The 14,262-nt window shown below is 40.8% G+C and overlaps 1 protein-coding gene and 1 long non-coding RNA gene across 2 annotated transcripts in view; one reads left to right on the forward strand and one right to left on the reverse strand.

The window, feature by feature from the left end:
• LOC110379157 (protein purity of essence) overlaps positions 1 to 14,262 on the forward strand; it is a 61,353-nt gene that overhangs the window by 22,705 nt on the left and 24,386 nt on the right. The window contains exons 33-55 of the mRNA XM_064034897.1: positions 143 to 249; positions 532 to 746; positions 1,762 to 1,925; positions 2,493 to 2,705; positions 3,046 to 3,210; positions 3,632 to 3,826; positions 4,141 to 4,325; positions 4,495 to 4,656; positions 5,555 to 5,687; positions 5,865 to 6,070; positions 6,315 to 6,548; positions 6,846 to 6,996; positions 7,201 to 7,334; positions 7,477 to 7,632; positions 7,716 to 7,802; positions 8,005 to 8,229; positions 8,428 to 8,608; positions 9,158 to 9,384; positions 9,752 to 9,905; positions 10,306 to 10,467; positions 12,271 to 12,436; positions 12,901 to 13,046; positions 13,748 to 13,822. Coding sequence (XP_063890967.1) covers positions 143 to 249; positions 532 to 746; positions 1,762 to 1,925; positions 2,493 to 2,705; positions 3,046 to 3,210; positions 3,632 to 3,826; positions 4,141 to 4,325; positions 4,495 to 4,656; positions 5,555 to 5,687; positions 5,865 to 6,070; positions 6,315 to 6,548; positions 6,846 to 6,996; positions 7,201 to 7,334; positions 7,477 to 7,632; positions 7,716 to 7,802; positions 8,005 to 8,229; positions 8,428 to 8,608; positions 9,158 to 9,384; positions 9,752 to 9,905; positions 10,306 to 10,467; positions 12,271 to 12,436; positions 12,901 to 13,046; positions 13,748 to 13,822 — 3,843 coding nt within the window. The remainder of the gene's footprint in view (positions 1 to 142; positions 250 to 531; positions 747 to 1,761; positions 1,926 to 2,492; positions 2,706 to 3,045; positions 3,211 to 3,631; positions 3,827 to 4,140; positions 4,326 to 4,494; positions 4,657 to 5,554; positions 5,688 to 5,864; positions 6,071 to 6,314; positions 6,549 to 6,845; positions 6,997 to 7,200; positions 7,335 to 7,476; positions 7,633 to 7,715; positions 7,803 to 8,004; positions 8,230 to 8,427; positions 8,609 to 9,157; positions 9,385 to 9,751; positions 9,906 to 10,305; positions 10,468 to 12,270; positions 12,437 to 12,900; positions 13,047 to 13,747; positions 13,823 to 14,262) is intronic.
• Positions 11,048 to 11,766, reverse strand: LOC135116950 (uncharacterized). The gene is made up of 2 exons (XR_010276526.1): positions 11,296 to 11,766; positions 11,048 to 11,254 (listed from the first exon to the last, which is right to left on the reverse strand). It is a non-coding gene; the product is annotated as an uncharacterized LOC135116950 (long non-coding RNA).

Below are 14,262 nucleotides of genomic sequence, written 5' to 3' on the forward strand. Positions count from 1 at the left end.
CTTGAGACATGGGCTATAACACTGAAAGAATATTTAAAATCGGAGTTCCAGTTTCTGACATTAACGCTCTTAAAAATCTTCACCTTTAATATTCGTGCCTGTAAAAGTAGATAATTTACATAAGGTTATGTAATTTTTGTAGCATGGCGTTCAGTCAGTCCTACATGGGAATCACCATCGGATCTTGGATTCGATCTCGATTACACAGACGAACAACAGGACGATGACGATACGAGCGCTGATGATTCTGTAAGTACCTTTGTAGAAAACTTTGTTAACTATTTCTTACTAAGACATTTTATTCGCAAAGGGTATGATAATAAAATTTAGCTCCAAGACATAATACCCTCCCCATTTGGGACATACGAATAGGGTTAAAATATAAAAGAGTAAATAAGAATGTATTTAATAAATAACTTAAACGTTAAGTGACAGAACTTATGTTTGAAAAAAATAAGCCTGTCAAAAATTTGTTATGTTTATCGATAAAATCGATGATTACATTACTAACATCAATCTTATTTCCCCTAGGACGAAGACGCAATGCTCCAATACAAGCTATGCACATTCACCGTAACTCAACGAGAGTTCATGAACCAGCACTGGTACCACTGTCACACGTGCAAGATGGTGGACGGTGTCGGAGTGTGCACTGTATGCGCAAGAGTCTGTCACAGGGGACACGACGTGTCTTACGCCAAGTTCGGCAACTTCTTCTGTGATTGCGGCGCCAAGCCTGATTCTAGGTAATGTATTATGTATTCTTGTTGATAAGTATGTATCAAAGTACCGATAGTACCAGTTAGTAACTATCTGGTACCACTGTCACACGTGCAAGATGGTGGACGGTGTGGGAGTGTGCACTGTATGCGCAAGAGTCTGTCACAGGGGACACGACGTGTCTTACGCCAAGTTCGGCAACTTCTTCTGTGATTGCGGCGCCAAGCCTGATTCTAGGTAATGTATTATGTATTCTTGTTGATAAGTATGTATCAAAGTACCGATAGTACCAGTTAGTAACTATCTGGTACCACTGTCACACGTGCAAGATGGTGGACGGTGTCGGAGTGTGCACTGTATGCGCAAGAGTCTGTCACAGGGGACACGACGTGTCTTACGCCAAGTTCGGCAACTTCTTCTGTGATTGCGGCGCCAAGCCTGATTCTAGGTAATGTATTATGTATTCTTGTTGATAAGTATGTATCAAAGTACCGATAGTACCAGTTAGTAACTATCTGGTACCACTGTCACACGTGCAAGATGGTGGACGGTGTCGGAGTGTGCACTGTATGCGCAAGAGTCTGTCACAGGGGACACGACGTGTCTTACGCCAAGTTCGGCAACTTCTTCTGTGATTGCGGTGCCAAGCCTGATTCTAGGTAATGTATTATGATGATTGTGAGTGGTGTAGAACCGATGAGGTCATAAAAAAAAATGTCATCTATTTTACTAAACATTCTGCAAAAAGTATTACAATAGGCCCTAACTAGGCAAGCCTATGTCTTGGGCACCGAATCGTCATTATTAAAGTCAATAATATGATTGCGAAAGTCGACTTTCTGTACATAGTACAAGACATAGACTAAGTTACTTCCTTGTAAACTGCTCTCATTGATTATGTTCTTACATTTTTTTTTGGTTTAATATATGAAAACCGTATATGTTAATAACTTAAAACTTTGAATATCAAAATCTATTGATATATTTTTTGACAGAAAATGCTCTATACTTATATACTAAACATTATGAATTTTCCTACAGTTGCCAAGCTCTAGTGAAGCGCTCAGTAACGCTGGGCGGCGGTCGCGGTGCCGGCACGGAAGAGGCTGCGCCCGCGCCCTCTCTGCGGCGCCGCCCCTCCAGCCCCGCGCCGCCGGCGATACTCGCCCCACCACGCAGGCCTGTGCTCGCATCTAATATACAAGGTATTTATAGCGTAGTAGATAGTAGGTCATTGACCTACAGCTGCCAAGCTCTAGTGAAGCGCTCAGTGACGCTGGGCGGCGGTCGCGGCGCCGGCACAGAGGAGGCTGCGCCCGCGCCGTCTCTGCGGCGCCGCCCCTCCAGCCCCGCCCCACCTGCTATACTCGCGCCACCCCGCAGGCCTGTGCTCGCATCTAATATACAAGGTATTTGGAACTTAGTAGTCATTTATTGGGAAAGGGTTTTGTAAGAATCAAAATGATTTTATCTTGACAGTTCACTATTATTTGAAAAAACGAATAAGAGATATTTGTTATGTTTACCTCATGGAATATTAACACCAATGGAACAAAAAAAATTGTCTACTTTCCACAGTCAAAATGCCAAATATTGGCAAAGTAAAATTTTTAGAAGCTTTAATTAAAATATAAGTGATATCATTTATGTATATATTTTTAAAACGTTAAGTGTCGACTGACATCTTTTTGTCATTGTTTTTAAGCAAATCTCGACTTTTTATATCTATTTGGGATCAAATACATATGTAAAAATATATGTTTTCTATCAAGGTTGTCGCCAATACCTCTCCTCATACTCCGGCTGGGGTACCTGCATGGAGCGAGTACGTCGCCTACTGGAAGCATTAGCGGGCCCCGTCCGCGCCGCCTGCGAGCGGGCCGCACCCACAGGGGCCCACGGCCGGGCCCAACGAGCATTGGCTCAATTGCATTTAGGAGAGAAGAAGTTTACGCATACTGACAATCTGATGCTGCCTACTCTTGGTGAGTATTTGTGTGAAAGAATAGTTAAAATCAATATCAGTTATGTGGATGAATATTTGGTTATGATACTATGAAGATTTGGGATGTGAATTGTGTGTTTCTAAGCATCACAGAATTTAACATCACTTTGTTATTATTTTCCAAGATTTGATTCCCTAGCAATTTGCGATTGAAATACGACAAAAAATTAAACTTTTTGTTCTCATATAGTTTTTTTAACAAGACATACCATACCAGGAGATGCATAACTACAAAAGGTTTTATTCCCACATCCAATCCAGCCACTGCAGTCTTACCTATTATACTACCCAAATAATACAACCTCAATTTCAAACCACAGGTTCCCAAGAAGGTGCATTCGAGAACGTTCGCATGTCATACACCGGAGAAACAGGACAAACTATCCGACAACTTATGTCTGCGCACAAGCTTCGCCGTGTAGCCATGTGCTGCCTCGCCTCGCCGCAAGGCAGGAGGCAACATCTTGCTGTGTCGCATGAGAAGGGTAAGTGAAGATATAAAGTCCATTTACTTCAAGTTAGCACAGAGTTAGTAATCATAAATTTTATTATAAATATTCCGTGAAATAAACTAGATCGCCTTATATAGTTGGCTAACTGTTGCCAAAAGAACAATAACAATATGTGACGTTGCGTTTAAATTGCGTGAAATGTACTCGAATGATTAAAAAAATAGGCTGTCGCCAGCATTATGATCTTTTGTACCCGTTTTGTCTTCCTTATTTGTTACATTATGTATTTTTTTAATCATATAGGTAAATCTTTTTCTCTCTCTTTCGTCTCAATCCTATCTGGTTAAAGGAAGAGTCTCAAATAAGTTGGAGCCATCTATCTAATCTTAGCTGATTTGAAGTTCTCACGCAGACCAACTAAACCTATCTTATTCAATTTAAAATTATTCCACAGGAAAAATCACCGTCCTCCAGTTATCAGCTCTACTAAAACAGGCTGACTCTTCGAAGCACAAGTTAACTCTAACCCGTCTATCATCCGCTCCCATACCGTTCATGGTGCTCAGTTTGAGCGGCAACCCATGGAATGAGGACCTGTTGGCTGTGTGCGGGTTGAAGGAGTGTCATGTGTTGACTTTTAATAGTGGCGGTGAGTTATATTGTTGTTTTATGTACTTAAAATTATAGGGAATGTTTTAAGGTAGAGTTTCTGTTTAACGCTGTGTATTAAAATTCATACTACATATCTTGTTAAATAAATAAGAAAACGACAAACATTGACAAGTCTTTACTGTGCTGTAGGGTAAGAAGAAATTGATTGTGGGGAAACTGCAGCAATAGATGTACTTTTTAACTTCCTAAAACTATTTTTCTACTGTGAGAAAATCATAAAATATATTTTCCGTTTTATGAAAGCAATATAATAAAGAACGTATATACTTATCGTGTAATATACTTTCACAGGTGCCGTAGCCGACCACCTAGTCCTGAACACAGGCTTGGAAGGAAACAACTACGTCATCAAAGCAATATGGCTGCCCGGCTCCCAGACGCAGCTGGCTCTCGTGACCTCAGACTTCGTCAAGATATACGATCTGAGCAAGGATCTTAACAATCCTATGCATCACTTCCTCGTGCCCAGTGGAAAGGTAAATGTATTAGTTTACTTTGTATGCTGGTATAACGTCATGCGATTTTGAACCGTAAAATGAAGACATAAGGTTCAGTTTTGTTTTATCCATGTGGTACTAGAGTGTTCAATAAATGCTAAAGTTACCCGGTTGTGCCTGAATACTGTAATAACATTCTCCTTGTCAGGTCCGCGACGTAACATTCGTGAACCAAGACGGCGTGATGCATATGCTGTGCATGAGTTCCGCCGGCCACATCTACTGGCAACCAATGAGCGAAGAGTCTCGCGCCACTCTAGGCACGTTCTACGTCACCAACACGCTAGAGGTGCTCCATCCGGAAATACAGGTAAGTTATAATGTTTGTTTGAGTTCGCGATAAAACTTTTGTGAATCAGGCTGGTATTATGCACACGCTATGCATGAGCCCGAACGGCCACATCTACTGGAAGCCGATAAGCAAGAAACTGGAGGATTCCAACACACCGTACTACGTCACCAACATCCTTCAGGTTGAGCACCCGGATATACAGGCAAGTTGCGGTAACCGGTTTACTGTCTTTCTTCATCAAGGATAAAGCTTCATCGTCGATATACTTTGAGACGAGAGGTGTTGTTCCTTGATGTACAAGACTTTTTCGTTTTGTTGTTAGGCACGTAAAACACTACACAGCGAGGATTTTTACTCTGTGTAGTGGGTTATCTGCATGAGCCGTGTGTTCGCGACTGTACGCAGAGGCACGGCTTTATCTAAACTTCTTCCTGTGCCAACATCCTTCTGCATGCTTTCAGAGTTACCGTTTACATTGAATTCTATCTATAGTCTATGCGAGTCGGTGTGAGCGGTAATCAACCTACAGGAAGTTTTCACACTTTTTGGTTTCTGGCGGTTTGCACATTGCTCCCGACAAATAAAGTAATATTTTTATACTGTAGGTATCTTATGTTTGTTGGGCAATGTGCAAATCGCGTTGGAGGACATAGGGCGAGAGCTGACTTTTCGCCCACAGTATGGAATTCATAGAATTTCGTAGAATTTGTAGTCTTATTTCACATACCGACATTAGTAAAAAAACATTTAAAATGTTGTCGATTAAAAAAAACTGCCCAATGTCGTCTACACACAACCCGTAGTGATCAAAATTCTGTAGTTACAAACAGTATCAATTGGCTGGGTGTTGTCATTCAATTGACCAAATCTTCGCTTTTGGTCACAGTCTTATAGAATGTTGTTCTTTTCTTCCTAGGATGTCGCGGGCTTGGTGGGAGGGGGTGGAGTCTCCATATATTACTCACATACCCTCAAGATGCTGTTCTTCTCGTATGCTCAAGGAAAGAGCTTTTTGGCGCCTCTTAACACCGTTGAAGAGAGCCTCAAAGGTAACTATCATTTATGAAGAAGTATGATGTTATTTATAAGCTTGTAAAAACATTGCAAAGGATTATAAGTTCTCAATTTACCATTCGACCAGTACATAATACTTACATAATTGACAAATGGTACGCGATTTTCTTATCTTCTTCATAGAATAAACTCCAACTTTTCTTTGCAACCAGGTACAGCAATGATCACCCTATCCACTACCTCCACACAAAAGGAAGGTGGTGGCCGTGGAGGTGGCAAGCAAGGAGGTGTACAATCCCTCTGCCAATGGGCTGAAGTGCCCGGACATCCCGGCCTTGTGACAGCTGTCATGCAGGCTTCTAACAACCCGGTTGTGTTGATGCTGACGCCTACTAATATATTCGTGCAGGAGATTAAGGTAAGTGAAATAGGTAGATGAGAATATATAAAAAAAGCTGAAGGTATCTGAAAGAATGCTCTGTGTAGCTCTGCTCTGTTTATTGAAAGTAAGCTAATGAATTATCTCTTTTTCGCGTGAATTATATTATTCAGCACCCCCAAGAATGCCTCCCTTTCACCGCTTTCCAGTCTTATGGCTCCAATATCCGTTCTTCCAATAACCACCCTATGGCCATTTTGTCTAAACCCATCCCATATTCCAGGTGGTACCAGCCAAAGCCAAGATCACAGACATGGTAGCCGTCCGCCACTGGTGCGGTGGTGGTGGTGAACAGAAATCCACCCTGATCTTGCTGTGTGAAGACGGCAGTTTGCGCATGTATGCGGCCAGTAGCGATCATACTGGCTACTGGCTGTCGCCTGCCATACAGCCTACGCATGCTCCGAGGAGACGGCCTAGGCTGTTGACGCATCATTCTAAGGGGAAGGCGCAGCAGGTATAAAATTATATGGTTGTTGTTGAAATAAATGAGGATAGAACAGCTTCTGGTGTAATAATTGTATGATCAATAACATTTTGTCGTTCAATTTGATTGAAGCTTTAGTCTTAGTGCTGCATTTTATTACTTGAGAAATTGAATGTAACTTTTGCTCGAGTAAATTATATTATATAGATAATAAAATGAAGAATTTTAAATCGCAATATGTTTTTAGGATCATCCATCAGTTACATTTCAGTATCTATTCAGTCTTGATACTCAATAAAAGTATTTAAAATATCTGTCTTGTCCTAGGTGGTAACAAAATCGAATGCCAACGGAGCTCCTCAGTTCCCGATCGATTTCTTCGAACACTGCGTTGCAATGAACGACATTGAGTTTGGCGGCAACGATTTGTTGCAAGTGTATAACACTGCACAAATCAAACATCGGCTTAATACTACTGGTAAGTTTACATAAACGATACATATATTTTAGCATGTAATATTATGTACAAAACACAATATGGTATTATTCGTGTTAATAAGTATATAAATAAATGGTTTGATATTCTAAGAAACTGGGAAACTAAATTGTCAAAATTGAATTTTTTGAGCTAACAATGTGAGTTTTGCAGATTTAAAACTAATTCGTATTTTTCTTTCAATAGGTTTGTACGTAGTATCGACTAAGATGAGCGGTTTCGCTATGGAGGTGATGAATTCTGATCCCAACATGGTCATCTGTGGTATTAGAGTACTTCTTGGCAGTCAAGATGTTGCCAGAACACCTTCTTATGTAGAGGTAAGTCCACACAAATTGCAAACAATATATCGATAATTTAAAACATCGATAATTTTCAAGTTACCTATATCAATTATGTCGCGTAAATTCGATGTGCTCTCTTTATTTATTTTCTCTGTAATGTATTTTCTTTTATTTATAGGTTTACGGCAGAATAATTCAGACAATAGTGGTGCGTAACCGTTGGTTCGATATTCCGCTTACACGTGAAGAGTCGCTACAATCTGACAAGAAGTTATCCATCAACTTTGGACCTTCTCAAGACCCTGATGGTGTTACAATGGTTGACTCTGTCAAAGTAAGTAGTTTTCCTCATAAGGCTTTTTTCATTTATTGTTGATTTTGAAAGGAAAGTAATTTAATAATTTTGTGTTGTTTTAGGTGTACGGCAAGAATAAAGAGCAATTCGGATGGCCGGAAGATAATGAAGATCCATCAGCTTGTCCTTCATCTAGCAAAGTTGCTCAGGTAAGTGTTGCCATTGATTTGTGCACCTAGCCATTGAGTTTTCCTAAGAACCTGTTGTCCGTTTAAAATAAAATCCTTTGACTTTGACCTTTCTTAATTGTACCTAAAACTATCAATATCAGATTTTGTGATACTCGCACAACTTTGATTGTAGAATCTTGCTAGGTTACTAGCATATTCTTACGCTGTTTTGTTTTCCTAGGAGGGCGAAGGGGCCGGCGGAGCCTGGAAGCCAAGCCCACTAGAGCGTCTAGCCTGCGCAGCTTTAGAAGCGCTAGAGTTAGGCGCCGGCGCATCGGCTGCCGGTGTTCACGCGGCCGCTGAGCCGGCTCGACGTCTGTTGTGTGCGCCAGCTCCGCCGCATTTACATGCCAGAGCGCAGTGCTTGCTGAGAGCGTTGCATCATACGCATTATCATCAGTACAAGGTAGGAAAATAGTATCATGGGTAGAATGTGAATTTGGAAACACGAGTGGTATAAAGTTGTACCGACTAAGTACCTGAGTGTTTAAAAGCGATGGGTTGGAAATAAGTAAACAAATGTTGAATTAGGGGTTCAAAAACTTCCCTGTCCATGATACATACCGATTATTTAACTACTGACAATAACATTTTATTTGTACAGGACCAAGCAATCCTGAAATACGTGTGCACATCACTGCGGGAACTTCGCGACACAGCCGACCCTCACAACATCGACCCTGAGGCTTACTTCAGACTGGTACTCTTAGCGAGAGGTGTGGCTGTCGCTAGGCCTAATCATCTTGTGAAGTATAGCGCTCCTACGCCGCAGAGACCTGCTAATGGTAAGAAAATAAAAAAATAAATAGTATTGATACTTAAATACGTGTGCACATCGCTACGCGAACTTCGCGACACGGCTGATCCTCACAACATCGACCCTGAGGCTTACTTCAGACTGGTACTCCTAGCCAGAGGTGTGGCTGTGGCCAGGCCTAATCATCTTGTGAAGTACAGCGCTCCTACGCCGCAGAGACCTGCTAATGGTATGAAAATGCAAAACATTAATTATTATAATGGAGAAATTGTTTGCGCAAGAAAAATTGTTGAAGGCATCGGTTTGCGCAGTTTGATATGTTTGCGCAATATTTTAGCGCAATCGTCTTGTCTTGAATAACTTTGTTCTGCAATTAAATGATAGTTTACATTTTGTGAGACCCATTAAATAATGGTTCACATATTTACTTATGGATAATGTCTGGTACTTAAGTCCTATTATCGAGAACTTTATGAAGTTACCATGGCTGTCAATAAATTAATTGTGCTACGATGCTTGTTGCTACATTTTCAGATATGTATATCGGATATTTAAAATTAACTTTTATTTCCACCAGGTGACTGGTCAGTCCTCTGGAAAGGCGACAACCAAGACCAGGAAAAAGAAAAAGAACCCCACCTCTGCGCGTTACTAACCAGCGTACTATGGCGCCTCGCCGCCTGTCGTACATCCACGGCGCAGCCGCCGGGCATCCTGTCCTATGGGCTGCGTCATCCAGAGCATACGATGCATGCGTTAGCTGATACCGTGCATGCTTTTCAGTTGCATGCTGAACCTGAGTGTGTGAGTATTTAGTTGATTTTTTATGTTAGAAAAAAATAGATAACGAACCAATGACACCCATTTTGTTTAAAATTCGTTGGAAACTGCCAAAACAATATAGACCTCCTTTGCAATCAATACCTAATTTAGGCCGTATGATATTTTATTGTCTTTAACAAATTTTATTTAGGAAGGATTGTACATGGCTAGTGCATATGAATCTTTGTGAGACATCGATGACTAGGAGCGCTTTATTCAATAAAAACTGATTGTTTGAACAGTTGAAATTGAGTAGGTATTTATAGTAATCAGAGATGGATATTACATAAGTATTAATTTATTTAACACTGCCGCACTGGGCTAAACAAGTATAATTTTGTGCCAACAGGTGGAATTCGGCAACCAAATCTACCTATCTCTTCTACTGGCCGAAGATCAAAGCATTAGCTTCGGAGCCAAGGCAGCGCTGATGAGAGTGCTCAGACCAAGAGTGAAGAGGCGTCGCGTCTACATACCGTCGCCACCTAATACTCCTGGAACAGGTAACATTTCACAGACTGCTGAATATGTTTTATCTGTTCTAGCCATATATCAGATTCCCAAAACAAACAAGGAAGATATTCAAAATCCAAAAATGTTTAGAGTATTTTGAGAATATGAAATAATCACATAATATGGACTATGTAATTATGTCATATTCTGTAATTTAGTTATAAACTCATATTGGGTTTTTCACTGAGGAATCTAAATATGTTCTCATTACATCATTGTAATTTTAACCCGGGTAACTGGATTGAGGAGGTCAGATAGGGCAGTCGCTCCTTGTAAAACGCTGTTATTCAGCGACATCCGGTTAGACTGAAAAAAAGGCTCGGAAGATGAAGATGATGTTATCATTGTAATTTTAGACATCCATTTTGAATATCCATTTCTTATGCGCAGGCGCAGGTTCGTCAGTAACCACAGCGCAACCGACAAGCTCGATCACCGAAGCGGTGGTATCTGAGTCTGATCTCAGCGCCAACCGCGATGAACATCAAGAGAACCAGTTCATGGATGTCGATGATTCTCTTGAACCTATGGTGTTGTTGGCTCCTGATGGAGGTAAGTTGTCATGCACAGATTTAGTTATTGAATAGAGAAGTCGATTTGTATCAATTAGAGACGGAACACATCAGTAAGATACCATCTTACTGATGTGTTCCGTCTTTCTGTATGGTATCATACCATGATACCATACAGAAATTTAACACATCATACAAACTTACAACAACTACGTACACTTATGTGAACTGGGTGCAGCGTGAGGGCGTATACACTTCTACTGGCTACAACTCGCCTTGTTCCGTCTGGAGCCTTTTGTGAACCAAATCTGCGGTAAATTGCGGTAAGAATCCTGCAGCCCAGACAAAACTCGTATACCTAAACCACAACACAGAAGCTTTACTTCTATGAAAAATCTTTATGTATCTTATACTTACTATAGTTCGGCCGTTCAGAGAATGCGTTCCTGACACCTATCAGTTAGTCAGGACTAGTGATGGGCACAACATAACACTGAGTTCGTTACCGTTCCCCCAAAATAAACCGCCGCATAATTTTAAGATTATTTTCGTTTTAAATTGGCGGAATCATTTAAAATTTATATTTTAGTTATTTAAGTGGAAACCAAAAAAAGGTAATATTCATATAATAAAATCGTTTTATTTATTCTTTGTTACAAAGTTACAATCTGTATTTCTATGCAATAAAGTAAGTACATTGAATTGAATGTGCGTACAGAATATTAATCAGACTCCGATTCGCTTGAGGAGGTGGTGTCTTCATCATCATCTTCGCCTACGTGTATAATTATATTAGGTATTATCAATAACAGAATCAATCCTGATATCTCGGTCAAAATCTTCCAAAATCAGGTTTTTAGAGCTCTACCTCACTGGGACGCCATGGCGACGTCGCCAGCGGCACAGGTCTGGCTACTTCTGGCATCCAAATGTCGCCAAGTCGAGTGGCCATGGCGTCTCGACAGTCAATTGTTTACGTCGTCGCTCAAGAAATTGCAAGCTGACTGGCGACCACATTGGCGACTGTGTGAGGGAGGTGCGCTTTACCGTGTACATTATAGTGGCTACTGTGGCCACGTCGCCAAGTTGCCACGGTGGCCAGAAGCCACATCGGGAACTGCAGCTCGTGGCCACGCCTCCAATTTGGCGACGTTGCCATACCGTCGCCAAGTGAGTTAGGTTCCATACATTTCAATACTAACTGCTTGGATACGTAGCCGGCGACATCGCCATTGGCGTCCTAATGAGGCAGGGCACTTAGTCTTAGCGCACGAAACGACAACAAACGACTATTTAGCGTCACAAAATGACGGCCCATGATGCCATTTGGGGTTACCATTTTCAACCTAAGTATAAAAATGCTACTTTCTTTCGCGCGTTCAGTTTGATCATAGTTTTATTTTTATATTTCATAAAAGTTATCCTATAGTCCATTATTTACAAATTCTTAAAAAGAAAAACAAAACGTATTATTTTATATTATAAGTATAACTGTATAAGAACCATCAACCAGAACAGATTACGATACTTGCCTGTTATTTTTAGCACAGCACTACAAATATAAAGCGCTGACATAACCTTGTAATAGCGCAGTACAGATTTAGAAAAATATTGTTTACCAAGTTATTTGACACTCAATTTGGCACAAAATTACAACATTCATTGATTATTATTGATATAATAATGTTGTTTTAATGCTCAACAATTGTTAAAACGATAAACAACCAGCAAAAATATTTTTATCGTACTGCAACGCCATTACAAAGTTACGTCGTCAGTTCAATCGCGATGTGTCAGAAACGCATTCTCTGAGCGGCCGAACTATAGTTGCTATTCCCCACAGGTCTAGAAGCATTACTAGACATTCCACCGGACGCGGATGACGAGACGATGGTAGAGCTGGCCATCGCTCTGTCGCTGCAGGAGCAGCCGCGCCGAGCGCCGCCCGCGCCCTCCGCCCCGCCACCACCCGCGCCTGGGTTCAGTGACGCTACTGCCTCGCCGCCTGGGTACGACCTTATTATTTTCGAAGCTTGAATATGTATATTTTGAATTCATATGACAACTTTTGAATGCAACACTATGTATAGCTGGTGTCATTTGTGACCTTTTGAAACTGTTCTGTTCCGAATTCAATGATTGGTGTGGTCAGGTTTGATAAAGCTAAACAGGACTCCTCCTCGGTGTTTTCAACTCAGGCAAATGCTGAATAGTTCATCTTTTTCTTTGAACCCGCCAATCCTAGCGAGCTTTTGCACCGATTTGAAAAAATATTTTGTTGTTAGATATTCAACTTATCATGGGAAGGTGTAAACTACTTTTAGTTCGGTTCCGCGAAGTTTCTACGGGACATACAACGCTGGACATGAGACGCTGATGATATAGCTGGAAGATTTTTACTTTATTTCAACAAAACATATTTCACGTATCTTGAAAACTCTTGTCATTATACTAAATAAGAATCTCCTTTCAGTTCTGACGACGAAGGCAGCACGGCTGCTACGGACGGTAGCACACTACGCACGTCTCCCGCTGAACCGCCCGGTTCAGCCGGTTCCGAGTCTGGAGGCTCCGGTGCTGATAGCATCGGAGGGGTTTCTGGACGAAGCAGTGCTTATGGTGAGAGTTATATGGAATTTATTTGTTTGACTGTCAGAATAAGGCTGTATACAGAAAGAAAACTGGTAGCCGTCGCTGACCTACCGTTGGCGTAGTTATATTCTGCTAACAGAACGTTACATAAAGCATGTAGATTTTTATTTATGTCATAGGGACAAAAAGCAGTTACATGCCAAGCTTAACTTTTAACTTAATAAGCACAATACGTAGATAAATTACATAATTCGGCAAAAGCCAGCGTGTAGCAGAAGTAACTGTTTGTGAATAGTATAGTCTTTACGTATTATGGCCTTATAGTTAGCATGAAAAATTGCTTGAACAGTATGAAAATATATTGGGCTTGTATTGTGAGGAGATTTTATGAAGGATGGCTTATAAAGCTGGGTAATGTTCAGGTTGCAGTAGAAAATCTGAATAGAAGGGACAATGCTTTTAATTTGATGCTTCGTTATAAGAGTTATGATCTATTTGCACTACTTCACAGAATATTATGTGGGTGCTTTATATTCTTGGGAATGCTTATACAGCAGCGATTGTTTAATATGTGTTACGGGTAAAGCCTGAAGTGCGCCTGCATATAGATGTAACCAACCATATGCTCCTCTTATTTTCGGCTAGAACAAGGTGTAGCCGCATTTTGGGCTTTAGCTGTAATATTATTTAGTATAAGGAACTTGCTACAACGATACGGAATGTTCTAGGCGAAATGGTGTCGGCCCCGTCCGCCGGGACGATGCCTGCGTCCAATATCATCGCGGCGCCTGTTGCTATTGCAGGCTAGTAAACTAATACTGTATTGTTGTTGCCCCTTTACTAATCGAATGATTAAACTTGGTAGTTGTAAGACCTAAGTTACCCGACAGCATAAACAAAATTTTCAAAGTAAACTGTTCTTTTAAGAAAAAACGCACGTTTATGTTGTCGATGAACTTGGGCTTAAGTGACGCTAATATATTGGGTGGTGGGTATATTTGTATGTGTGCTGTATGCTCTACCTTTATTTTAAAGGTAAAATTAATATTAGTTTTTGAAATCCCCATTTAGTGGTGAAGGAAACTTATTCCGCATGGGTTGATTGGTGGAAAGTAACTTGACAGTCAAGTCCCCAAAAGTCTCGTGAAGTAAAGGCTACTTTATTATACCTGTAGTTTTATGGTCCATTTCCCAATGTTACTTTGAAAACTAACTTTATAACCAACAGTTTTTACCAAAATCG

Source organism: Helicoverpa armigera, chromosome 5, assembly GCF_030705265.1.
Source record: "Helicoverpa armigera isolate CAAS_96S chromosome 5, ASM3070526v1, whole genome shotgun sequence".
In the NCBI taxonomy this organism is placed as follows: Eukaryota; Metazoa; Arthropoda; class Insecta; order Lepidoptera; family Noctuidae; genus Helicoverpa; species Helicoverpa armigera.